The sequence below is a fragment of the Scyliorhinus torazame genome, chromosome 11, assembly GCF_047496885.1.
Source record: "Scyliorhinus torazame isolate Kashiwa2021f chromosome 11, sScyTor2.1, whole genome shotgun sequence".
NCBI lineage: Eukaryota > Metazoa > Chordata > Chondrichthyes > Carcharhiniformes > Scyliorhinidae > Scyliorhinus > Scyliorhinus torazame.
The window spans coordinates 254,178,861-254,204,522 of record NC_092717.1 but is presented as its reverse complement, the minus strand read 5'-3'; the positions used below and the strand labels follow the sequence as shown (position 1 = coordinate 254,204,522).

The 25,662-nt window shown below is 47.2% G+C and overlaps 1 protein-coding gene across 1 annotated transcript in view; it reads left to right on the top strand.

Moving 5' to 3' along the window:
- The window catches only part of asb10 (ankyrin repeat and SOCS box containing 10), a 100,484-nt gene that overhangs the window by 53,974 nt on the left and 20,848 nt on the right, over window positions 1–25,662 (top strand). Inside the window, exon 3 of the mRNA XM_072468610.1 lies at window positions 14,925–15,192. Coding sequence (XP_072324711.1) covers window positions 14,925–15,192 — 268 coding nt within the window. The remainder of the gene's footprint in view (window positions 1–14,924; window positions 15,193–25,662) is intronic.

Below are 25,662 nucleotides of genomic sequence, written 5' to 3'. Positions count from 1 at the left end.
AAAAGGTCCTGAAGGATAGGATTTATGACCATTTGGAAAGATGCAGCTTAATCCGGGACAGTCAACACGGATTTGTGAAGGGTAGGTCTTGCCTCACAAATTTGATTAAATTCTTTGAGGAGGTAACTAAGTGTGTAGATGAAGGTAGAGCAGTTGATGTCATATACATGGATTTTAGTAAGGCGTTTGATAAGGTTCCCCATGGTCGGCTGATGAAGAAAGTAAGGAGGTGTGGGATAGAGGGAAATTTGGCCAATTGGATAAGTAACTGGCTATCACATAGAAGACAGAGGGTGGTGGTGGATGGAAAATTTTCAGACTGGAGACCAGTTACCAGCGGTGTACCACAGGGATCAGTGCTGGGTCCTCTGCTATTTGTGATTTTTATCAATGACTTGGAGGGGGCTGAAGGGTGGGTCAGTAAATTTGCTGATGACACCAAGATTGGTGGAGTAGTGGATGAGGTGGAGGGCTGTTGTAGGTTGCAAAGAGACATTGATAGGATGCAGAGCTGGGCCGAAAAATGGCAGATGGAGATTAACCCTGATAATTGCGAGGTGATTCGTTTTGGTAGAAAAAATTTGAACGCGGATTACAGGGTCAACGGCAGGGTTCTGAGGAATGTGGAGGAACAGAGAGATCTTGGGGTTCAAGTCCACAAATCTCTGAAGGTTGCCACTCAAGTGGATAGAGCCGTGAAGAAGGCCTATAGTGTGTTAGCGTTTATTAACAGGGGGCTTGAGTTTAAGAGCCGCGGGGTAATGCTGCAACTATACATGACCCTGGTGAGACCACATTTGGAGTATTGTGTGCAGTTTTGGTCACCTCATTATAGGAAGGATGTGGAAGCATTGGAAAGGGTGCAGAGGAGATTTACCAGGATGCTGCTTGGTTTGCAGGATAGGTCTTATGAGGAAAGGTTGAGGGAGCGGAGGAGGAAGAGAGGCGACTTAATAGAGGTTTATAAGATAATGAGGAGGATAGATAGAGTGGACATTCAGAGACTATTTCCTCGGGTGGATGTAGCTGTTACAAGGGGGCATAACTATAAGATTCAGGGTGGGAGATATAGGAGGGATGTCCGAGGTAGGTTCTTTACTCAGAGAGTGGTGAGGGTTGGAATGGACTGCCTGCTGTGATAGTGGAGACGGACACTTTAGGAACTTTCAAGCGGTTATTGGATAGGCACATGGAGCACACCAGAATGACAGGGAGTGGGATAGCTTGATCTTGGTTTCGGACAATGCTCGGCACAACATCGAGGGCCGAAGGGCCTGATCTGTGCTGTTATGTTCTATGTTCTATTGTAGCGGAGGAAACATGGCAGCTAATTTGTGCACAGTAAGATCCCACAGGGAGCAATGTGAGCAGGAGTAGATAATCGGTTAGTGTGATGGAGGTTGAGAGGTAAATATTCGGCCAGGACCCCGGGATGAACTCCACTCTGCCGCGGATTAAAGCAGATCCAAGGTCCTGCTCTCCAAAAGGACAGACAGCCCCCCAGTGACAGGAGAATCCCTCACTACAGCTCCTCCAAGGGTGCAGTGACAACTACTACATTTATATAGCACCTTTCATCCAATGAAATGTCCCATGATGCTTCCCAGAGCGTTAAAGTCTCACACAAAGGCAGAATTGAGGTCAGATGGCCAATTGCCAAATAGGTCAGTTTAAAGAAAGGGCGAAAGCCAGGGAAGGAGAGCGACTTTTCAACGGGAATTCCAGAGATCCAGGGCCTCGTCAGCTGAAGGCACGAAGAGTGGATCATTCAACCCGGAGCGCCCAAAAGGCGGGAGCAAGAGGAGTACAGATACCTGCAGAGGGTTGTAGAGGCTGCAGGAAGCCAAGCACCTGTTCCTGTGCTGGAATGCACTTTGTACATTGTCGGGTCTGGAGGAGGTTACAGAGATAGGGAGGGTTGTAGGGGGCTGGAGGAGGTTACAGAGATAGGGAGGGGGTGTCGGGGCTGGAGGAGGTTACAGAGATAGGGACGGGTGTAGGGGCTGGAGGAGGTTACAGAGATAGGGAGGGGGTGTAGGGGCTGGAGGAGGTTACAGAGATAGGGAGGGGGTGTAGCGGCTGGAGGAGGTTACAGAGATAGGGAGGGGTGTAGGGGCTGGAGGAGGTTACAGAGATAGGGAGGGGGTGTAGGGGCTGGAGGAGGCTACAGAGATAGGGAGGGGGTGTAGGGGCTGGAGGAGGTTACAGAGATAGGGAGGGGTGTAGGGGCTGGAGGAGGTTACAGAGATAGGGAGGGGTAGGGTCTGGAGGAGGTTACAGAGATAGGGAGGGGTGTAGAGGCAGGAGGAGGTTAGAGAGATAGAGAGGGTTGTAGGGGCTGGAGGAGGTTACAGAGATAGTGAGGGTTGTAGGGGCTTGAGGAGGTTACAGAGATAGGGAGGGGTTGTAGGGGCTGGAGGAGATTACAGTGATAGGGAGGGCTGTGGAGGTTGGAGGAGGTTACAGAGATAGGGAGGGGTAGGGTCTGGAGGAGGTTTCAGCGATAGGGAGGGCTGTGGAGGCTGGAGGAGGTTACAGAGATAGGGAGCGTGTAGGGGCTGAAGGAGGTTACAGAGATAGGGAGGAGTTTAGAGGATGGAGGAGGTTACAGAGATGGGGAGGGGTTTAAAGGATGGAGGAGGTTACAGAGATGGGGAGGATTGTAGAGGCTGGAGGAGGTTACAGAGATAGGGAGGGTTGTAGGGGCTGGAGGAGGTTACAGAGATAGGGAGGGTTGTAGGGGCTGGAGGAGGTTATAGTGATAGGGAGGGTTGTAGAGGTTGGAGGAGGTTACAGAGATCGGGAGGGGTGTAGGGGCTGGAGGAGGTTACAGACATAGAATCATAGAATTTACAGTGCAGAAGGAGGCCATTCGGCCCATCGAGTCTGCACTGGCCCTTGGAAAGAGCACCCTACTCAAGCCCATAACTGCACCCTATTCCCGCAGCCCAGTAACCCCCACCTAACCTTTTTGGGCATTAAGGGCAATTTGTCAAGGCCAATCGACCTAATCTACACGTCTTGGACTGTGGGGGGAAACCGGAGCACCTGGAGGAAACCCACGCACACACGGAGAGAAAGTGCAGACTCCGCACAGACAGTGACCCAAGCCGGGAATCGAACCTGGGACCCTGGAGCTGTGAAGCAACAGTGCTAACCACTGTGGGAGGGTTGTAGGGCTGGAGGAGGTTACAGAGATGGGGAGGGTTTTGGGGCAGGAGGAGGTTACAATCATCGGGAAGGTTGTGGGGCTGAAGGAGGTTACAGAGATCGGGAAGGGTGTAAGAGCTAAAGAAGGTTACAGAGACAGGGAGGTTGTATGGGGCTGGAGGAGGTTACAGATATTGGGAGTGTTACAGGAGCTGGAGGAGGTTTCAGAGATAGGGTGCATGTAGGGGCTGGGGAAGGTTACAGAGTTAGGGAGGGTTGTAGTCATTGGAGGAAGTTAAATGTTACAACACCCGGGGCTAGTGCACGGTCAATTCCAATCCCACAGACCCTGGAGTCCCGACACATGTGAATTATCCATTAATCCATAAATAGTTTCTGAGATCTTTGGCCCTTTGCAGCTCCAATGACTTGCAGGCATCAGGTTTGTAAGTGCATCACAACAACTGTTTATTTATAATAAAAATAGAAATAAGACAATAATTATGATAGAATCGCAGCCAGCTAATCTACTGCTGCTCCCCTTTTATCATTCCAGCCACTTGCCAAATACACACCGCGAGCAAGAGGGGTCAAAACAATAGGAGTTAACATTTGAAATGTATGAGGAGTGTCCTTGCTTCAGAAGTTGAAGTTGTTGCAGCCGTTAGACTATCCTTCCAGAGCGTGGAGTGATTGAAACCAGCGGTTGGATTTTCTGGCAGCAACATTCAGTCAGAACTCCCAGGCTTCCCCTCTGGGGGAATCACTTTAACTTCTATTACCCTGGGCCTTCACTCAGAAAAACAACATCAGGCTAGTTTGATTCATAAGACCCTCAGTCTATATTTTTCCCCAGTTTCCAACTGTCTTTAGACTTAACCGGTTTCCGAGCTCAGCAGAGTCCCCTGGCTTTACAGAGGAAAAGCAGAGTCCCCCTCACGAGGTGACCCTCCCCGGAGTCTGAGCTGCCCCGCCCCCCACCAGGACGGCCACTGCGGCCACAGGCCCGAGCTCCCGCCGGGTGGTACCAGGTTGGAACGGCGGCGGCGGAACACAGCGGGAACTCGGCCAGTTGACCGCAGAGAATCACCCCTGGGGCCGTTTTCAATGGCCCCCGACTGGCACCACGTCGACCTCGTGCGCGCGACTGCCACCAATCCTTTGGTCGTTGGAGAATCGTGTCCCGGCGTCGCAGAATCAGCATGACGGGAATTTCTAGTGTGACTGACAATTCTCCGACCTGGCGTGGGCTCGGAGAATCCCAGACATGAAGTTTTGTCGGGGTCTGGAGGAGGATACAAAGATGGGGAGGGCTGTAGGGGCTGGAGGAGGTTACAGAGATAGGGATGGGTGTAGGGGCTGGAGGAGGTTACAGAGATAGGGAGGAATGTAGGGTCCGGAGGAGGTTACAAAGATAGGGAGGGGTGTAGGGGCTGGAGGAGGTTACAGAGATATGGAGGGTTGTGGGGCTGGAGGAGGTTACAGAGGTAGGGAGTGGTTGTAGGGATGGAGGAGGTTACAGGTAGGGAGGGTTATAGGGATGGAGGAGGTTACCGAGATTGGGAGGGTTGAAAGGTCCGGAGGAGGTTACAGAGATAGGGAGGCTTGTAGTGGCTGGAAGAAATTACAGAGGTAGGGATGGTCATAGGTGCTGGAGGAGGTTACAGACATAGGGAGGGGTGTAGGGATGGAGGAGGTTACAGAGATAGGGAGGGTTGAAGGGTCCGGAGGAGGTTACAGAGATAGGGAGGGTTGTAGGGATGGAGGAGGTTACAGAGAAAGGGAGAGTTGAAGGGTCCGGAGGAGGTTACAGAGATAGGGAGGGTTGTGGGGTTTGTCATGTGAAAGTACCTTTAAGAAATGGATGTTTAAGCAATGTACCTTTAAGAAAATAGTGATGTCAGAGAGTGGGTAGAGCTGAGCTCAGTTCGGCCGTTTTGAGGTTTGTTCTGGGTTTTTAGTTTCAGTTTGAGACAGCAGCTGGGAGTGTCTGTGTGATTTGCTGAGAGCTGCAGGAAGAAAAGCAAGGTGCTGGAGCTAAAGTCAACCGAGCTGATATATCTCTGCCATCCAACAGAAAATATATATTCTGTGACCTGGTGTGTTCCTGTTTTTGTGAAGGTGAAGTCTTTTGGATGTGTTCAGGAACAGTTTGCAGGATTGGGTAGTGTTGTAATATTTTCGGGGTTATCTTTGAAGTAAGGGGTGTTAAAAGATCCAATGTTTATTTAAAGGGTTAATTTGAGTTCATGGAATAAACATTGTTTTGTTTTAAAAACCACGTGTCCATAATTGTAATACTAAACCTGGGGAACAAGCCGTGTGCTTCAAAAGCAACAATCCATTAAAGGTGGGGGTTGGTTGAACTCCATGGTACATTTTGGGGTTCTGAAAACACCTCTCCCATAACAATTGGGGGCTCGAGGGTTATAAAAGTCTATCTATTGGATTGGCTTTTGTGAACTTAAAGACAGTGAATGATTGTTACTTTTCCGGTGTGGTATTTTAGTTTAAGTGTGCAGAGTGTTGTGAACAATGGCTCTTTCGGAGGCTCAGAAGATTTTGGGAGTGGACAAGGTAACACGTGATACCTTACTGACAGAGAGTAAAAACAGACTGCTAGGTTTGGCAAAAGCATTGCAGTTAACACTGCCTAGCAAAATAGGAAAAGATGAGGTACTTAACACGGTATCTGCGCATTTACGATTGCCTGTGATACATTCTGACTCATTAGATATGTCAAAGCTCCAGTTGCAGATTAAGGAATTTGAACATGAAAAGGAATTAAAGCGGCTTGACTATGCAATGAAAGAAAAAGAAAGAGATAGAGATAGAGAGGAAAAAGAAAAGGAGAAAGAAACAAAGAAAGAGATAGAGAGGAAAGGGAAAAAGAGAGAGAGAGTTTGAACTTCGGAAAATGGCTCTGAAACATGACAATCAGTTAAAATTGGCAGATGCAAATGGACACGTACAGTTGGAGGAGATGGATGAGGATAATGAGACAGAGCGTCATAGTCGAAGACGTGGTGGGATCTATTTAAATATGTCCAAGCATTGCCAAGGTTTGACGAGAAGGAGGTAGAATCCTTTTTCATTTTATTTGAGAAGGTAGATAAACAAATGAAATGACCACAGGACATGTGGGTGTTATTGATTCAAACAAAGCTGGTAGGTAGAGCTAGTGAAGTGTTTGCATCACTACCGGAGGAGGTATCTGGAACGTATGAGGAGGTGAAGAAATCCAACTTGAGTGCATATGAGCTAGTGCCTGAAGCTTACAGACAAAGGTTTAGAAATTTAAGGAAAGAATTTGGTCATACATACATGGAGTTTGAAAGGCTCAAACAGAGTAATTTTGATAGGTGGATAAGGGCTTTGAAAATAGACCAAACGTATGAAGCTCTCAGAGAAATTATAATTTTGGAGGAGTTTAAAAATTCAATTCCTGATGTAGTGAGAACTCATGTGGAAGAACAGAGGGTTAAAACTGCGAGATTAGCAGCAGAAATGGCAGATGATTATCATAGAATCATAGATTTACAGTGCAGAAGGAGGCCATTCAGCCCATCGAGTCTGCACCGGCTCCTGGAAAGAGCACCCTACCCAATCCCACACTTCCACCCTATCCCCATAACCCAGTAACCCGACCCAACACTAAGGGCAATTTTGGACACTAAGGGCAATTTTAGCATAACCAATCCACCTAACATGCACATCTTTGGATTGTGGTAGGAAACCGGAGCACCCGGAGGAAACCCACGCACACACGGGGAGGACATGCAGACTCCGCACAGACAGTGAACCAAGCCGGGAATCGAACCTGGGACCCTGGAGATGTGAAGCAATTGTGCTAACTACCATGCTACCGTGCTGCCCTAATTATGAATTATGAATTAGTTCATGAATCAAAGATTGGTTTCCGACATCAGTTTCAGCCGGTGAGGGATAGAAACTGGGGACATGAGAAATACTCAAGTGGTAGTGGTAAAGGTGATCTGATGGGAGATAATAAGGAGAGTGTGTCTCAGATTAAAAAAGAAATCCAGGAGGGTGGAAAAGAGATGAAAAGTTTCAGATGTTTTCACTGTAATAAACTAGGCCATGTAAAGTCACAGAGTTGGTGGTTGAAGAAAAGCACTGGGAAGGCTGATGTGGTAAAACAGGATAAGACAGTGGGGTTTGTTAGAGTGGTGAAGGAAAGCCCAAGGGAAGCGAAGGAGGTGCAAACGATTGTACAGCCTGTTCAAGAAGTAATTGTTAAGAAGGTGCCAGATGTCTTTAAAGAATTTACTTGTGTGGGTAAAGTTTACTCATGTGTATCAGGAGGAGCAGGTAAAGAAGTCACAATTTTTAATGGTAAGAGATGAGGAGTTATGTAGTTTGGGAAGAATGTTGCCAGAAACGATGGTGATGTGTGGAATTCAAGGTGAGAGGAGTAGCGTTCCATTATATCAGGTAAGGTGGGAAAGTCCAGTGAAGAGTGGTGAAGTGGTAGGAGGAGTAATAGATAAACTATCTTGTCCAGGAATACAGTTTATCTTGGTTAATGATCTAGCTGTTTAGCACAGGGCTAAATTGCTAGCTTTAAAAGCAGACCAAGGCAGGCCAGCAGCATGGTTCAATTCCCGTAACAGCCTCCCCGAACAGGTGCCGGAATGTGGTGACTAGGGGCTTTTCACAGTAACTTCATTTGAAGCCTACTTGTGACAATAAGTGATTTTCATTTCATTTCATTTTAAGAGATACAGGGGCCAGTCAATCTTTAATGGTAAGAGATGAGGAGTTATGTAGTTTGGGAAGAATGTTGCCAGAAAAGATGGTGATGTGTGGAATTCAAGGTGAGAGGAGTAGTGTTCCATTATATCAGGTAAGGTGGGAAAGTCCAGTGAAGAGTGGTGAAGTGGTAGTAGGAATAATAGATAAACTATCTTGTCCAGGATTACAGTTTATCTTGGATAATGATATAGCTGGATCGCAGGTGGGAGTGATGCCTACTGTGGTTGATAAAGATAGATAGTTTTTTGAAGAATAAAGGGATTAAGGGTTATGGTGTTCGGGCCGGAAAGTGGAGCTGAGTTCACAAAAGATCAGCCATGATCTCATTGAATGGCGGAGCAGGCTCGAGGGGCCAGATGGCCGACTCCTGCTCCTAGTTCTTATGTTCTTATAAGCCAGTGGAAAATCAGACAACCGAAGGGTTGATGGACGAATATCCTGGGATTTTTCCGGATTGTGTAGTAACAAGGTCGCAAAGTCACAGGTTAAGAACCGTACCAGCCTCCCCAAACAGGCGCCGGAATGTGGCGACTAGGGGCTTTTCACAATAACTTCATTTGAAGCCTACTTGTGACAATAAGCGATTTTCATTTCATTTCAAGAGGAGAAATCAAAGAGTGAAGAGGAAGTTGAAGTGCAATTATCAGAAATGATTTTTGATCAGATGGTTGAAAAAGAACAAGAACAGGTGGAGGATGAGGTGGATATTTTTAGTTCAGGAAAATTGGCGGAGTTACAACAGAAAGATGTAGAAATAAAACGGATATATCAGAAAGCATATATGGAAGAGGAATCTGAGAGTATACCAGAGTGTTATTACCATAAAAGAGATGTCTTGATGAGAAAATGGAGACCTGTACATATGCAGGTGGATGAAAAGTGGGCAGGAGTTCATCAAGTAGTATTGCCGGTAGGGTATAGAAAGGAGGTGTTGTGAGTTGCACATGAGATACCAGTGGGAGGTCATTTGGGAATAAGGAAAACTCAAGCTAAAATCCAGAAACATTTTTATTGGCCTGGACTACATAAAGATGTAGTTAAATTTTGTCAATCATGTCACACATGTCAAGTGATAGGGAAACCTCAAGCAGTGATAAAACCAGCATCCTTAATACCCATTCCAGCATTTGAGGAACCTTTTTCTACGAGGGTCCTAATTGATTGTGTAGGACCTCTTCCTAAAACAGAAAGTAGGAATCAATGAAGGGGCTGTTTAGCACAGGGCTAAATTGCTGGCTTTGAAAGCAGACCAAGGCAGGCCAGCAGCATGGTTCAATTCCTGTAAAAGCCTCCCCGAACAGGTGCCGGAAATGTGGCGACTAGGGGCTTTTCACAGTAACTTCATTTGAAGCCTACTTGTGACAATAAGCCATTTTCATTTTCATTTCAATATCTTTTGACTATAATGGATGTGTCTCCTAGGTTTCCAGAGGCCATTCCAGTACGTAGTATTACAGCAAAAAGGATTGTGGAGGAGTTACTTAAATTCTTTACTAGATATGGACTACCCACAGAAATTCAATCGGATCAAGGATCGAATTTTACTTCAAAGTTATTCAAAGAAGTTATGGATAGCTTAGGAATAAAACAATTTAAATCAACTGTGTACCATCCAGAATCGCAGGGAGCGTTAGAAAGGTGGCATAAGACATTAAAGACAATGTTGAGGGCATATTATCAAGATTATCCAGAGGATTGGGATAAAGGAATCCCATTCGTACGTTTTGAGTCAACCAAATTCAGTCCTTTTGAACTAATTTTGGTCATGAGGTAAGAGGACCACTTCAATTGATTAAGGAAAAATTGGTGGATGAGAAATCGGAAATTACACTATTGGATTACGTGTCAAATTTCAGGGAACAATTAAATAGAGCAGGTGAATTGGCTGGACAACATTTAAAAGTTGCACAAAATGTGATGAAATGGGTCACGGACAAGAAATCTAAAGTTCGTAGTTTTGCCAGTGGAGATAAAGTTTTAGTGTTGTTACCAGTGGTAGGTGAACCTTTAAAAGCTAGGTTTTATGGACCGTATTAGATTGAAAGGAAATTAAGTGAGGTGAATTATGTGGTAAAAACACCAGATAGAAGGAAGACTCACCGAGTGTGTCATGTGAATATGCTTAAAAGGTACTTTGAAAGGCGAGGAGAGAGAAAGAAAGTTTTAATGATTCTAACTCAAAGTGACGAACCAAATCCAGATATCTGAATTTAACACGCCTCAAATTAAATTGGAAAATGAGGACGTTCTTAAAAATTGGGATAAATTGTTAAGTTACCTTCCAGAGGAAAAACGGACTGACCTGAAAGAGATATTGATATCACATGGACAAGTTTGTAGAGATAAATTGGGAAGTACCAAAATGGCTACACATGATGTAGATGTGGGAAATGCTGTTCCTATCAAACAACATCCATACAGACTTAACCCTTTAAAATTGGCACAGGTTAACAGAGAGATTGAGAGTATGCTTTAAAATGGCATAATTGAAGGGGGTTGCAGCCAATGGAGCTCACAGATAGTGATGGTACCTAAACCTGACGGTACCCAACGGTTGTGTGTGGACTATCGAAAGGTGAATGCAGTTACAAGAACGGACTCTTACCCTATCCCACGTTTGATGGATTGCATTGAGTAAGTGGGATAATCAGCTTTTATTTTCAACTTCCATACATGGAAAGAACATTTTAAACATCGTATGGAGTTCTTCGATCGACTTCAGGAGGCGGGTTTGGTGATGAACCTAGCCAAAAGTGAATTTCGAGAAGCCCGAATCACTTTCCTTGCAGAGTTTCCGATACCCTCAAGACGAAGGGAAATAATGCGATCTCTTAGCATGAATGAAATTGATCGAACCTTTGTGCAAAGGATTTGTAGCGTGGTTGCTCCACTGATAGAATTGCTGAAGAAACCTAAAAAATGTCAATGGAGAGGGGACTTTCAACAGGCAGTTGACTGCCTGCAAGTTGTGATCACCAATGCTCCTGTATTGGAGAATTGCAAGGGGCTCATTGGTCAGGTTGAACTAAAGTATCTGATTCTAAAGAGAAATGCCGAGGAGTAGAGGAATGGATGGATCGTGCAGAGACTTTCTTGTTCAACGAGACTGTCAATCGAGAAGGTTTTCGGTTGGAGGAAGAAGAACGGGAAAAATTGACCTTATTATTATGCCTGTTTGCTGTGGGGTTTTTTTTAAACAAAAACGTATATTTACTGTGTGCATTTCTTAGTGGATGGTTCAAAAGTGAAAAATGAAACCATCTTGAAGTTGATGGGTTTTTTTTCTTGGGGGGGAGGTGTCATGTGAGAATACCTTTAAGAAATGGATGTTTAAGCAATGTACCTTTAAGAAAATAGTGATGTCAGAGAGTGGGTGGAGCTAAGCTCAGTTCGGCCATTTTGAGGTTAGTTCTGGGTTTTTAGTTTCAGTTTGAGACAGCAGCTGGGAGTGTCTGTGTGATTTGCTGAGAGCAGCAGAAAGAAAAGCAAGGTGCTGGAGCTAAAGTCAACCAAGCTGATATATCTCTGCCATCCAACAGAAAATATATATTAACTGTGACCTGGTGTGTTCCTGTTTTTGTGAAGGTGAAGTCTTTTGGATGTGTTCAGGAACAGTTTGCAGGATTGGGTAGTGTTGTATTTATTTTCGGGGTTATCTTTGAAGTAAGAGGTGTTAAAAGATCCAATGTTATTTAAAAGGGTAATTTGTGTTCATGGAATAAACATTGTTTTGTTTTAAAAACCACGTGTCCATAATTGTAATACTAAACCTGGGGAACAAGCCGCGTGCTTCAAAAGCAACAATCCATTAAAAGGGGAGGTTGGTTGAACTCCATGATACATTTTGGGGTTCTGAAAACACCTCGCCCATAACAGGTTGGAGGAGGTTACAGACATATGGAGAGTTGTCAGGTCTGGAGGAGGTTACAGAGATAGGGAGGAGTGTAGGGGCAGGAGGAGGTTACAGAGATAGGGAGGGTTGTGGGGCAGGAGGAGGTTACAGAGATAGGGAGGGTTGTGGGGCTGGAGGTAGTTCCAGAGATAGGGAGGAGTGTAGGGGCAGGAGGAGGTTACAGAGATAGGGAGGGGTGTAGGGATGGAGGAGGTTACAGAGATAGAGAGGGTTGAAGGGTCCGGAGGAGGTTCTAGAGATAGGGAGGGCTGTAGGGATGGAGGAGGTTACAGAGATAGGGAGGGTTGAAGGGCCCGGAGGAGGTTACAGAGATAGGGAGGGTTGTAGGGGCTGGAGGAGGTTACAGAGATAGGGAGGGTTGTAGGGACTGTAGGAGGGTACAGAGATAGGGAGGAGTATAGGGGCAGGAGGAGGTTACAGAGATAGGGAGGGGTGTAGGGATGGAGGAGGTTACAGAGATAGGGAGGGTTGAAGGGTCCGGAGGAGGTTACAGAGATATGGAGTGTTGTAGGGGCTGGAGGAGGTTACAGAGACAGGGAAGGTGTAGGGGTTGGAGGAGGTTGCAGAGATTGGGAGGGATGTCAGGTCTCGAGGAGGTTACAGAGATAGGGACGGTTGTAGGGGCTGGAGGAGGTTACAGAGATGGGGAGGGTTATCAGGTCTGGAGTTGGTTCCAGAGATAGGGAAGGTTGTCAGGTCTGGAGGAGGTTGCAGAGATAGAGTGGGTTGTGGGGCTGGAGGAGGTTACACAGATAGGGAGGGTTGTGGGGCTGGAGGAGGTTACAGAGATAGGGAGGGCGTAGGGGCTGGAGGAGGTTACAGAGATAGGGAGGGGTGTAATGAATCTATAGAACATAGAACATAGAACAATACAGCGCAGTACAGGCCCTTCGGCCCACGATGTTGCACCGAAACAAAAGCCATCTAACCTACACTATACCATTATCATCCATATGTTTATCCAATAAACTTTTAAATGCCCTTAATGTTGGCGAGTTCACTACTGTAGCAGGTAGGGCATTCCACGGCCTCACTACTCTTTGCGTAAAGAACCTACCCCTGACCTCTGTCCTATATCTATTACCCCTCAGTTTAAGGCTATGTCCCCTCGTGCTAGCCATTTCCATCCGCGGGAGAAGGCTCTCACTGTCCACCCTATCTAACCCTCTGATCTATGTGTGGGGCCAGAGAAAATGGGCAAGGTACTAAATGAATACTTTGCATCAGTATTCACCAAAGAGAAGGAATTTGTGGATGTTGAGTCTGGAGAAGGATGTGTAGATAGCCTGGGTCACATTGAGATCCAAAAGGACGAGGTGTTGTGCGTCTTGAAAAATATTACGGTGGATAAGTCCCCAGGGCCTGATGGGATCTACCCCAGAATACTGAAGGAGGCTGGAGAGGAAATTGTTGAGGCCTTGACAGAAATCTTTGGATCCTCACTGTCTTCAGGTGATGCCCCGGAGGACTGGAGAATAGCCAATGTTGTTCCTTTGTTTAAGAAGGGTAGCAAGGATAATCCATGGAACTACAGGCCGGTGAGCCTTACTTCAGTGGTGGGGAAATAACTGGAGAGAATTCTTCGAGACAGGATCTACTCCCATTTGGAAGCCAAGGATCGTATTAGCGAGAGGCAGCATGGTTTTGTGAAGAGGAGGTCGTGTCTCACTAACTTGATAGAGTTTTTCGAGGAGGTCACAAAGATGATTGTTTCAGGTAGGGCAGTGGATGTTGTCTATATGGACTTCAGTCAGGTCTTTGACAAGGTCCCTCATGGCAGACTAGTACAAAAGGTGAAGTCACACGGGATCAGGGGTGAGCTGGCAAGGTGGATACAGAACTGGCTAGGTCATAGAAGGCAGAGAGTAGCAATGGAAGGGTGCTTTTCTGATTGGCGGGCTGTGACTAGTGGTGTTCCGCAGGGATCAGTGCTGGGACCTTTGCTGTTCGTAGTATATATAAATGATTTGGAGGAAAATGTAACTGGTCTGATTAGTAAGTTTGCAGACGACACAAAGGTTGGTGGAATTGCGGATAGCGATGAGGACTGTCAGAGAATACAGCAGGATTTAGATTGTTTGGAGACTTGGGCGGAGAGGTGGCAGATGGAGTTTAATCCGGACAAATGTGAGGTAATGCATTTTGGAAGGTCTAATGCAGGTAGGGAATATACAGTGAATGGTAGAACCCTCAAGAGTATTGAAAGTCAGAGAGATCTAGGAGTACAGGTCCACAGGTCATTGAAAGGGGCAACACAGGTGGAGAAGGTAGTCAAGAAGGCATACGGCATGCTTGCCTTCATTGGCCGGGGCATTGAGTATAAGAATTGGCAAGTCATGTTGCAGCTGTATAGAACCTTAGTTAGGCCACACTTGGAGTATAGTGTTCAATTCTGGTCGCCACACTACCAGAAGGATGTGGAGGCTTTAGAGAGGGTGCAGAAGAAATTTACCAGAATGTTGCCTGGTATGGAGAGCATTAGCTATGAGGAGCGGTTGAATAAACTCGGTTTGTTCTCACTGGAACGAAGGAGGTTGAGGGGAGACGTGATAGAGGTCTACAAAATTATGAGGGGCATTGACAGAGTGGATAGTCAGAGGCTTTTCCCCAGGGTAGAGGGGTCAATTACTAGGGGGCATAGGTTTAAGGTGAGAGTGGCAAGGTTTAGAATAGATGTACGAGGCAAGTTTTTTACACAGAGGGCAGTGTGTGCCTGGAACCCGCTACCGGAGGAGGTGGTGGAAGCAGGGACGATAGTGACGTTTAAGGGGCATCTTGACAAATACATGAATAGGATGGGAATAGAGGGATACGGACCCCGGAAGTGTAGAAGATTGTAGTTTAGACGGGCAGCATGGTCAGCACGGGCTTGGAGGGCCGAAGGGCCTGTTCCTGTGCTGTACTTTTCTTTGTTCTTTGTTAGACAGTGTGGGATACACAGGACTGTGTGTATGGCCTGTAGACAGTCTGGGATATACAGGACTGTCAGTCACTATGAATCTAGACAAGCTGCTGGGTGAGATTGGTTTTGCAATGCAGCAGCCGCTCTGACTGATAACTGTCCTGTTGTTTCTCGATTCTGCAGGAATCTGGTCTCTGTGCTATAAGGAGGAGTTCACCACCCCGTTGCAAATCACATCCAGTCGTGGCTACGATAAGTGTCTCAGGCACTTACTGACTTGTGGAGCGGAGGTAGACTTTGCCCCAGGAGGGAAGACTGCATTGCATGAAGCGTGTGAAAACGCACAGGCAGAGTGTGTGAGACTGCTGCTCGCATACGGAGCAAACCCCAACACCTTCTCACAGGATGGTTACACTCCACTCCATCTCTGCTCCTCGCCAGAATCGTTTCAGTAAGCTGTGTCTCTGGCAGGTTGTAAACTCGAGTGTGCGAGGGACGGTGAGGAGGAGAGATGATCTTTTCCGTAGATGTCCAATAGCATGGGAATGTTTGGAACAAGAAAAGCGATGCTTTAAACCAATCAAACCATAAGAACATAACTAGGAGCAGGAGTAGGCCATCTGGCCCCTCGAGCCTGCTCCGCCATTCAATGAGATCATGGCTGATCTTTTTGTGGACTCAGCTCCACTTACCCGCCCACTCACTGTAACCTTTTATTCCTTTACTGTTCAAAAATGTATCTACCTGAGCCGTAAAAATGTTTAACGAAGTCGCCTCAACTGCTTCACTGGGCAGAAATTCCACAGATTCACCACCCTTTGGGTGAAGAAGTTCCTCCTCAACTCGGTCATAAATCTGTCCGCCTTATTTTGAGGCTATGCCCCCTAGTTCTGCTTTCACCCGCCAGTGGAAACAACCTGCCTGCATCTATCCTATCTATTCCCTCATAAGTTTAGATGTTTCTATAAGATCCCCTCTCATTCTTCTAAATTCCAATGTGTATAATCCCAATCTACTCAACCTCACCTCGTAATCTAATCCTCTCAGTTCCGGAATCAACCGAGTGAATCTCCTCTGTACACCCTCCAGGGCCAGTATGTCCTTTCTCAAGTAAGGAGACCAAAACTGTACACAGTGCTCCAGGTGTGGCCTCACCAACACCCTATACAGCTAAATAACCTCCCTGCTTTTAAACTCCATCCCTCTCGCAATGAGGGACAAAATTCCATTTCAGATTCCAGCATCCGCAGTAATTTGCTTTTCTTGCAAAACCCCATCCATTGGATCAACCAATCAAACCCCTTCGATCACACCAGCCAATCAAACCCCATCCATTCGATCAGCCAAACAAGATGATTACATCCCGAATCCATGGCAAACTTCCTCAACTTTCTTGGCAGGAAATCCTGGAAACTTACATAGAAAAGAGAAGCAGGAGGAGGCCATTCGGCCCTTCGAGCCGGCTCCGCCATTCATTATGATCATGGCTGATCATCAAGTTCAATACCCTGATCCCGCCTCCCCCCCATATCCCTCGATCCCTTTAGTCCCAAGAGTTGTATCAAATTCCTTCTTCAAATTACACAACGTTTTGGCCTCAACTACTTTCTGTGGGAGTGAATTCCACAGATTCACCGCTCTCTGGGTGAAGAAATTTCTCCTCACCTCAGTCCTAAATCCTCAAACTGTGACCCCGAGTTTTGGACTCCCCCACCATCGGGAACATTCTTTCTGAATCTACCCTGTCTAATCCTGTTAGAATTTTATAAGTTTCTATGAGATCCCCTCTCACTCTTCTAAACTCCAATGAATTTAATCCTAACCGATTTAGTCTCTCCTCATATGACAGTCCCGCCAACCCAGGAAGCAGCCTGGTAAACCTTCGCTGCTCTCCCTCGAGAGCAAGAACATCCTTCCTCAGAGGAGACCAAAACTGCCCACAATACTCCAGGTGTGACCTCACCAATTCCCTGGACAATTGCAGTGAAACATCTCTATTCCTGTACTCCAATCCTCTCGCTATGAAGGCCAACATACTATTTGCTTTCTTTCCTGCCGGCTGTACCCGCCGCTTACTTTCAGCGACTGATGCACGAGGACACCAAGGTCTCGCTGAGTCTCCGCCTCTCTCAATTTCCACCCATTCAATAATAATCTGATTTCCTATTTTTGCTACTGAAGTGGATAACCTCACATTTATCCACATTATACTGCATCAGCCTTGCATGTGCCCACTCACTCAGCCTGTCCAAATCCCGCTGAAGCATCTCTGCATCCTCCTCACAGCTCACCCTCCCACCCAACTTTGTATCATCTGCAAATTTGGAGAAAATACATTTAGTTCCTTCGTCCAAATCATGAAGATATAATGTGAACAGTTGGGGTCCCAGCACAGACCCCTGCAGTACCCCACTAGTCACTGCCTGTCTGCTAACCAGCTGTCTATCCATCTCAAGACACTACCCCTCATCCATCTGCTTCAAATTTGCATAGTAATCTGCAATGTGAGACCTTGTCGAAGGCTTCTGAAAGTTTAAATAAACCATATCCACCGGTTCTCCCTGGTCAACTCTACTAGTTACATCTTCAAAGAATTCCAGTAGATTTGTTGAGCATGATTTCCCTTTAGTAAATCCACGCTGGCTGTCTGATTACAACCCTGCTTTCCAAATGCTGTGCTACCAAATCCGAGATAATGGACTCCAGCAACTTCCCCACTGCCGACGTTAGACCCACTGGTCTATAGTTCCCTGTTTTCTCTCTACCTCCCTTTTTGAATAGTGGGGTTACATTCGCTAACCTCAAGTCTGTAGGAACCATTCCAGAATCCAAAGAATTTTGGAAAATGACCACCAATGGATCTACTATTTCTCGGGCATCTTCCTTAAATACTCTGGAATGAAGATTATCCGGCCCTGGAGATTTATCCGACTTCAATCCCATTAATTTCCCCCCAAAACATTTCTTTACTAACACTAATTTCCTTCAGCTCCTCACTAAAACTTGTGTTTCCCCAACTTCCGGTACATTATTCATGTCTCCCTTTGTGAAGACTGAAGCAAAATAAGAATTTAGTTCCTCAGCCATTTCTTTGTTCCTGTTATGAATCCCCCGTCTCTGACTGTAAGGGGCCGACATTAGTTTTTCTCAATCTTTTTCTCTTTACATACCCATAGAAACTTTTACGGTTAGTTTTTATGTTCCCCACTAGCTTACTCTCATATTGTATTCTCCCTTCTTAATCAATCCCTTGGTCTGCCTTTGCTGAATTTTAAACTGTTCCCAAGCCTCAGGTCTATTGCTTTTTCTTGCTAATTTGTATCCCTCTGCTTTGAATCTAATACTATCTCTAATTGCCCTTGTAAGCCATGGTTTGGCCACAGTTCCCTTTCTACTCTTGCGCCAAATAGGAACAAACAACCTTTGGAGTCTGTGTGAAGTCAGCATGTTCTCCCTGTGTCTGTGTGGGTTTCCTCCGGGTGCTCCGGTTTCCTCCCACAAGTCCCGAAAGACGTGCTGTTCAGTGAATTGGACATTCTGAATTCTCCCTCCGTGTACCCGAACAGGCGCCGGAGTGTGGCGACTAGGGGATTTTCACAGTAACTTCACTGCAGTGTTAATGCAAGCCTACTTGTGACAATAAAGATTCTTGTTTATTTCTGTTTGTTTTAGTTCCTTGAATGCTGCAATTGCCTGTCCGCTGTCCTTCCTTTCAGTAATGTTTCCCAGTCCATCATAGCCAGCTCAGACCTCAAACCATCATAGTTACCTTTATTGAGGTTCAGGACCCTGGGGCGGGATTCTCTAATCCCACGGCAGAGTGTCCACACCGCCGTAAAAGCCGTCACGTTTTACGACTGCGTGAGCGGGCCGATGCCAGGACTAATTCTGGCCCCTACAGGGGCCACTCGAGCTGCTGATCCTGGCGCGAGCTAGGCACTGTGGGATCCGCACATGCTCAGTGGCACTGGCGCCAATGCGCACATGCATAGTGCCTTCCTTCAACGCACCGGCAACGACGCAACATGACGCAGTACTACAGGGGCCGGCACGGAAGAAACGAGGCCCCCAGCGAGCGAGGCCGGGCCGCCGATCGGTGAGCCCCGGTTGCGGGCCAGGCCACATCGGAGGCCCCTACACCCCCGCCCCCCCCCCCAGTCCTCCCCCCGACCCTTCAATGCCGCGGTCCCGCCGGCTGAGAGCAGGTGTGGACAGCGTCAGCGGAACTCGCCGTTTTCACGACGGCCGCTCAGCCCATCCAAGATTCGGTGGGCCGGCCATGTAGAGTGGCCCCCGACTGGCACCGCGCCAACCATGCCGCGGCGCCAATGGTGCTAATTCTCCTCTCTGCCAAGAATCGCGTGCCAGCGTTGGGTGTGGCGTGGTGAGATTTCCACTGGTCGTGGGGATTCTCCGGACCGGCCCTGGTCTGAGAGAATCCCGCCCCCACTCTCAGAATCAGCTGCCTTATGATTCACCTTGATAAAGAATTCTACCATATTATGGTCACTCATCCCCAAGGGTTCTCTCACAACCAGATTGCCAAATAATCCTTTCTCATTGCACAACACCCAGTCCCCGATGGCCTGTTCCCCTGTTGGTTCCTCAACACACTGGTCCAGAAAACCACCCCGTACACACTCCAGAAATTCCTCCTCTATTGCACTGTGACTAATTTGACTCACCCAATGAATTTGCAAATTAAAGTCACCCATAATCTCAGATGTTCCTTTATCACACACATCTCTGATTTCCCGTCTGATGCTATTCCCAACATTACCACTGCAGTTTGGGGGTCTGTATACCATCCGTACCAATTTTTTTTGTCCCTTGGTGTTTCTTAACCAGACCCAGACAGATTCCACATTGTCTGTGCTAATATCTTTCCTCAATATTGTATCAATATTTTCTTTAATCAGCAATGCAACTCCACCACCTTTTCCTTTCTGTCTGTCCTTCCTAAACACTGAACATCCCTCAATGTTTAATTCCCATCTTTGTTCACCTTGGAGTCGTGTCTCCGTAATCCCAAATATATCATATCCCTTTACGTCTATCTGCACGACTAATTCATCCATTTTATTTTGAATGCTCTGTGAGTTCAGGTACAAAACCTTAAGGCCAGTCCTTTTAACGTTCCTTGTCCCGTCCCTACTATTTTTTACAGTGTCATTATCTGATACAGGCCCTTGATTTTCTGCCTATCACTTTTCACAATGTACATCGATGATTTGGAGTTGGGGACCAAGGGCAATGTGTCCAAGTTTGCAGACGACACTAAGATAAGTGGTAAAGCAAAAAGTGCAGAGGATACTGGAAGTCTGCAGAGGGATTTGGATAGGCTAAGTGAATGGGCTAGGGTCTGGCAGATGGAATACAATGTTGACAAATGTGAGGTTATCCATTTTGGTAAGAATAACAGCAAAAGGGATTATTATTTAAATGATAAAATATTAAAACATGCTGCTGTGCAGAGAGACCTGGGTGTGCTAGTGCATGAGTCGCAAAAAGTTGGTTTACAGGTGCAACAGGTGATTAAGAAGGCAAATGGAATTTTGTCCTTCATTGCTAGAGGGATGGAGTTTAAGATCAGGGAGGTTCTGCTGCAATTGTATACGGTGTTAGTGAGGCCACACCTGGAGTATTGTGTTCAGTTTTGGTCTCCTTACTTGAGAAAGGATGTACTGGCACTGGAGGGTGTGCAGAGGAGATTCACTAGGTTGATCCCAGAGTTGAGGGGGTTGGATTATGAGGAGAGTTTGAGTAGACTGGGACTATACTCGTTGGAATTTAGAAGGATGAGGGGGGTCTTATAGAAACATATAAAATTATGAAGGGAATAGATAGGATAGATGCGGGCATGTTGTTTCCACTGGTGGGTGAAAGCAGAACAAGGGGGCATAGCCTCAAAATAAGGGGAAGTAGATTTAGACTGAGTTTAGGAGGAACTTCTTCACCCAAAGGGTTGTGAATCTATGGAATTCCTTGCCCAGTGAAGTTGTAGAGGCTCCTTCATTAAATGTTTTTAAGATAAAGATAGATAGTTTTTTGAAGAATAAAGGGATTAAGGGTTATGGTGTTCGGGCGGGAAAGTGGAGCTGAGTCCACAAAAGATCAGCCATGATCTCATTGAATGGTGGATCAGGCTCGAGGGGCCAGATGGCCTACTACTGCTCCTAGTTCTTATGTTCTTATTTCTCGTTCTGTCTTTTTCTCTTGTTCTTGATTCCCCCGCTCTTCCCAGACTGCTTCACTGTGACGCTGACTGTGAGGACACGGTTCCGAGATTGCTTCACTGCGACGCTGACTGCGAGGACACCGTTCCCAGACTGCTTCACTGTGACGCTGACTGCGAGGACACCGTTCCCAGACTGCTTCACTGTGACACTGACTGCGAGGACACCGTTCCCATCTTCCCAGGATAGTTTAACGGCTGAAGAAAGGCAGTTCGAAGGGGATCTGCCTACTGAGGTAATATGGGCTGAAGTTAGAAATATGAAAGGAGCGGTCACATTGTTAGGAGTTTTCTATAGGCCCCCAAATAGTAATAGAGGTGTGGAGGAAGAAATTGCAAAGCAGATTATGGATAGGTGTGGAGGTCTCAGGGTAGATGCCGTGGGTGACTTTAACTTTCCAAATATTGATTGGAACCTCTATAGGTCGAACAGTTCGGATGGGGCAGTTTTTGTACAGTGTGTGCAGGAGGATTTCCTGACACAATATGTGGATAGGCCGACAAGAGGGGGGGTCACATTGGATTTGGTACTGGGTAATGAACCGGGCTAAGTGTTAGATTTGTTTGTGGGAGAGCAGTTTGGAGATAGTGACCACAATTCAGTGTCTTTCACTATTGCAATGGAGAGGGACAGGGCCATACGGCAGGGCAAGGTTTATAATTGGGGGAGGGGTAATTATGATGCGATTAGGCAAGAATTAGGGAGCATAAGATGGGAACAGAAACTGTCAGGGAAAGGCACAAATGAAAAGTGGAGCTTGTTCAAGGAACAAATACTGTTGTGTCCTTGATAGGCATGTCCCTGTCAGGCAGGGAGGAAATGGCCGTGTGAGGGAACCATGGTTCACAAAAGAGGTTGAATGTCTTGTCAAGGGGAAAAAGGAAGCGTCTGTAAGGATGAGAAAACAAGGTTCAGTTGGGTCGCTTGAGGGTCACAAGGTAGCAAGGAATGAGCTAAAAAAAAAGGGCTTAGGAGAGCATGAGAAGTCCTTGGTGGGTCGCATCAAGGAAAACCCCAAGGCTTTTTACTCTTAGGTGAGAAGTAAAGGAATGACCAGGGTGAGGTTAGGGCCGGTCAAGGACAGTAGTGGAACTTGTGCATGGAGTCAGAAGAAATAGGAGAGGCGTTGAATGAATACTTTTCTTCAGTGTTCACCGAGGAGAGGGGCCATGTTTTTGAGGATGAGAGTGTGATACAGGCAGGTAGGCTGGAGGAGGTAGATGTTCTGAGGAAGGATGATTAACAATTTTGAAAAACCTTAGGGTCGACAAGTCCCCTGGGCCAGACGGGATCTATCCAAGGATTCTTTGCGAGGCAAGGGATGAGATTGCAGAGCCTTTGGCTTTGATCTTTGGGTCCTCACTGTCCACTGGGATAGTGCCAGAGGACTGGAGAGTGGCGAATGTTGTTCCTCTGTTCAAGAAAGGGAATAGGAATGACCCTGGTAATTATAGGCTGGTTAGTCTTACTTCGGTGGTTGGTAAGTTAATGGAAAGAGTCCTGAGGGATAGGATTAATGACCATTTGGATTTCGGGCCGGAAAGTGGAACTGAGTCCACAAAAGATCAGCCATGATCTCATTGAATGGCGGAGCAGGCTCGAGGGGCCAGATGGCCCATTCCTGATCCTGGTTTTGATGTTCTTATGATGCAGCTTCATACGTGATAGACAACACGGATTTGTGAAGGGTAGGTCTTGCCTCACAAATTTGATTAAATTCTTTGAGGAGGTAACTAAGTGTGTAGATGAAGATAGAGCAGTTGATGTCATATACATGGATTTCAGTAAGGCGTTTGATAAGGCTCCCATGGTCGGCTTATGAAGAAAGTAAGGAGGTGTGGGACAGAGGGAAATTTGGCCAATTGGATAAGTAACTGGCTATCACATAGAAGACAGAGGGTGGTGGTGGATGGAAAATTTTCAGACTGGAGACCAGTTACCAGCGGTGTACCACAGGGATCAGTGCTGGGTCCTCTGCTATTTGTGATTTTTATCAATGACTTGGAGGAGGGGGCTGAAGGGTGGGTCAGTAAATTTGCTAATGACACTAAGATTGGTGGAGTAGTGGATGAGGTGGAGGGCTGTTGTAGGCTGCAGAGACATTGATAGGATGCAGAGCTGGGCCGATAAATGGCAGATGGAGTTTAACCCTGATAAGTGTGAGGTGATTCATTTTGGTAGAAAAAATTTGAACGCGGATTACAGGGTCAACGGCAGGATGCTGAGGAATGTGGAGGAACAGAGAGATCTTGGGGTTCATGTCCACAGATCTCTGAAGGTTGCCACTAAGTGGATAGAGCCGTGAAGAAGGCCTATAGTGTGTTAGTGTTTATTAACAGGGGGCTTGAGTTTAAGAGCTGCGGGGTTATGCTGCAACTGTACAGGACCCTGGTGAGACCACATTTGGAGTATTGTGTGCAGTTTTGGTCAATTCACTATAGGAAGGATGTGGAAGCATTGGAAAGGGTGCAGAGGAGATTTACCAGGATGCTGCCTGGTTTGCAGGATAGGTCTTATGAGGAAAGGTTGAGGGAGCCAGGGCTTTTCTCATTGGAGTGAAGGAGGATGGGAGGCGACTTAATAGAGGTTTATAAGATGATGAGGGGGATAGATAGAGTGGATGTTCAGAGACTATTTCCTCGGGTGGATGTAGCTGTTACAAGGGGGCGTAACTATAAGATTCAGGGTGGGATATCCGAGGTAGGTTCTTTACTCAGAGAGTGGTTAGGGTGTGGAATGGACTGCCTGCTGTGATAGTGGAGTCGGACACTTTAGGAAATTTCAAGCGGTTATTGGATAGGCACATGGAGCACACCAGAGTGACAGGGAGTGGGATAGCTTGATCTGGGTTTCGTACAAAGCTCGGCACATCATCGGGGCCGAAGGGCCTGTTCTGTGCTGTGCTGTTCTGTGCTTCACTGTGACGCTGATTGTCAGAACACAGTTCCGAGGCTGCTTCACTGTGACGCTGCGAGGACACTGTCTCCAGACTGCTTCACTGTGACACTGACTGTGAGGACACCGTTCCCAGACTGCTTCACTGTGACGCTGACTGCGAGGACTCCGTTCCCAGACTGTTTCACTGTGACGCTGACTGCGAGAACACCGTTCCCAGACTGCTTCACGGTGAGGACACTGTTCGCAGACTGCTTCAGTGTGACGCTAACTATGAGGACACCGTTCCCAGACTGCTTCACTGTGACGCTGACTGCGAGGACACCGTTCCCAGACTGCTTCACTGTGACGCTGACTGCGAGGACACCGTTCCCAGACTGCTTCACTGTGACGCTGACTGCGAGGACATCGTTCCCAGACTGCTTCACTGTGACGCTGACTGCGAGGACACCGTTCCCAGACTGCTTCACTGTGACGCTGACTGTGAGGACACCGTTCCCAGACTGCTTCACTGTGACGCTGACTGCAGGACACCGTTCCCAGACTGCATCACTGAGATGCTGACTGTGAGGACACTGTTCCCAGACTGCTTCACTGTGACGCTGACTGCGAGGACACCGTTCCCAGACTGCTTCACTGTGACGCTGACTGCAGGACACCGTTCCCAGGCTGCTTCACTGTGACGCTGACTGTGAGGACACCGTTCCCAGACTGCTTCACTGTGACACTGACTGTGAGGACACCGTTCCCAGACTGCTTCACTGTGACGCTGACTGTGAGGACACCGTTCCCAGACTGCTTCACTGTGACACTGACTGTGAGGACACCGTTCCCAGACTGCTTCACTGTGACGCTGTGAGGACGCTGTTCCCAGACTGCTTCACTGTGACGCTGACTGTGAGGACACCGTTCCCAGACTGCTTCACTGTGACACTGACTGCGAGGACACCGTTCCCAGGCTGCTACACTGAGATGCTGACTGTGCGGGCACCGTTCCCAGACTGCTTCACTGTGACGCTGACTGCGAGGGCACCGTTCCCAGACTGCTTCACTGTGACGCTGACTGCAGGACACCATTCCCAGACTGCTTTACTGTGATGCTGACTGCAGGACACTGTTCCCAGACTGCTTCACTGAGATGCTGACTGTGCGGACACCGTTCCCAGCCTGCTTCACTGTGATGCTGACTGCAGGACACCGTTCCCAGACTGCTTCACTGAGATGCTGACTGTGCGGACACCGTTCCCAGCCTGCTTCACTGTGATGCTGACTGCAGGACACTGTTCCCAGACTACTTCACTGTGACGCTGACTATGAGAACACCGTTCACAGACTGTTTCACTGTGACGCTGACTGCGAGGACACCGTTCCCAGACTGCTTCACTGTGACACTGACTGTGAGGACACCCTTCCCAGACTGCTTCACTGTGACGCTGACTGCGAGGACACCGTTCCCAGACTACTTCACTGTGACGCTGACTATGAGAACACCGTTCACAGACTGCTTCACTGTGACACTGACTGCAGGACACTGTTCACAGACTGCTTCACTGTGATGCTGACTGCGAGGGCACCGTTCCCAGACTGCTTCACTGTGAGGACACCGTTCCCAGACTGATTGACTGTGACACTGACTGCAGGACACTGTTCCCAGACTGCTTCACTGTGATGCTGAGTGCGAGGACACCGTTCCCAGACTTCTTCACTGTGAGGACACCGTTCCCAGACTGCTTCACTGTGAGGACACCGTTCCCAGACAGCTTCACTGTGACACTGACTGTGAGGACACC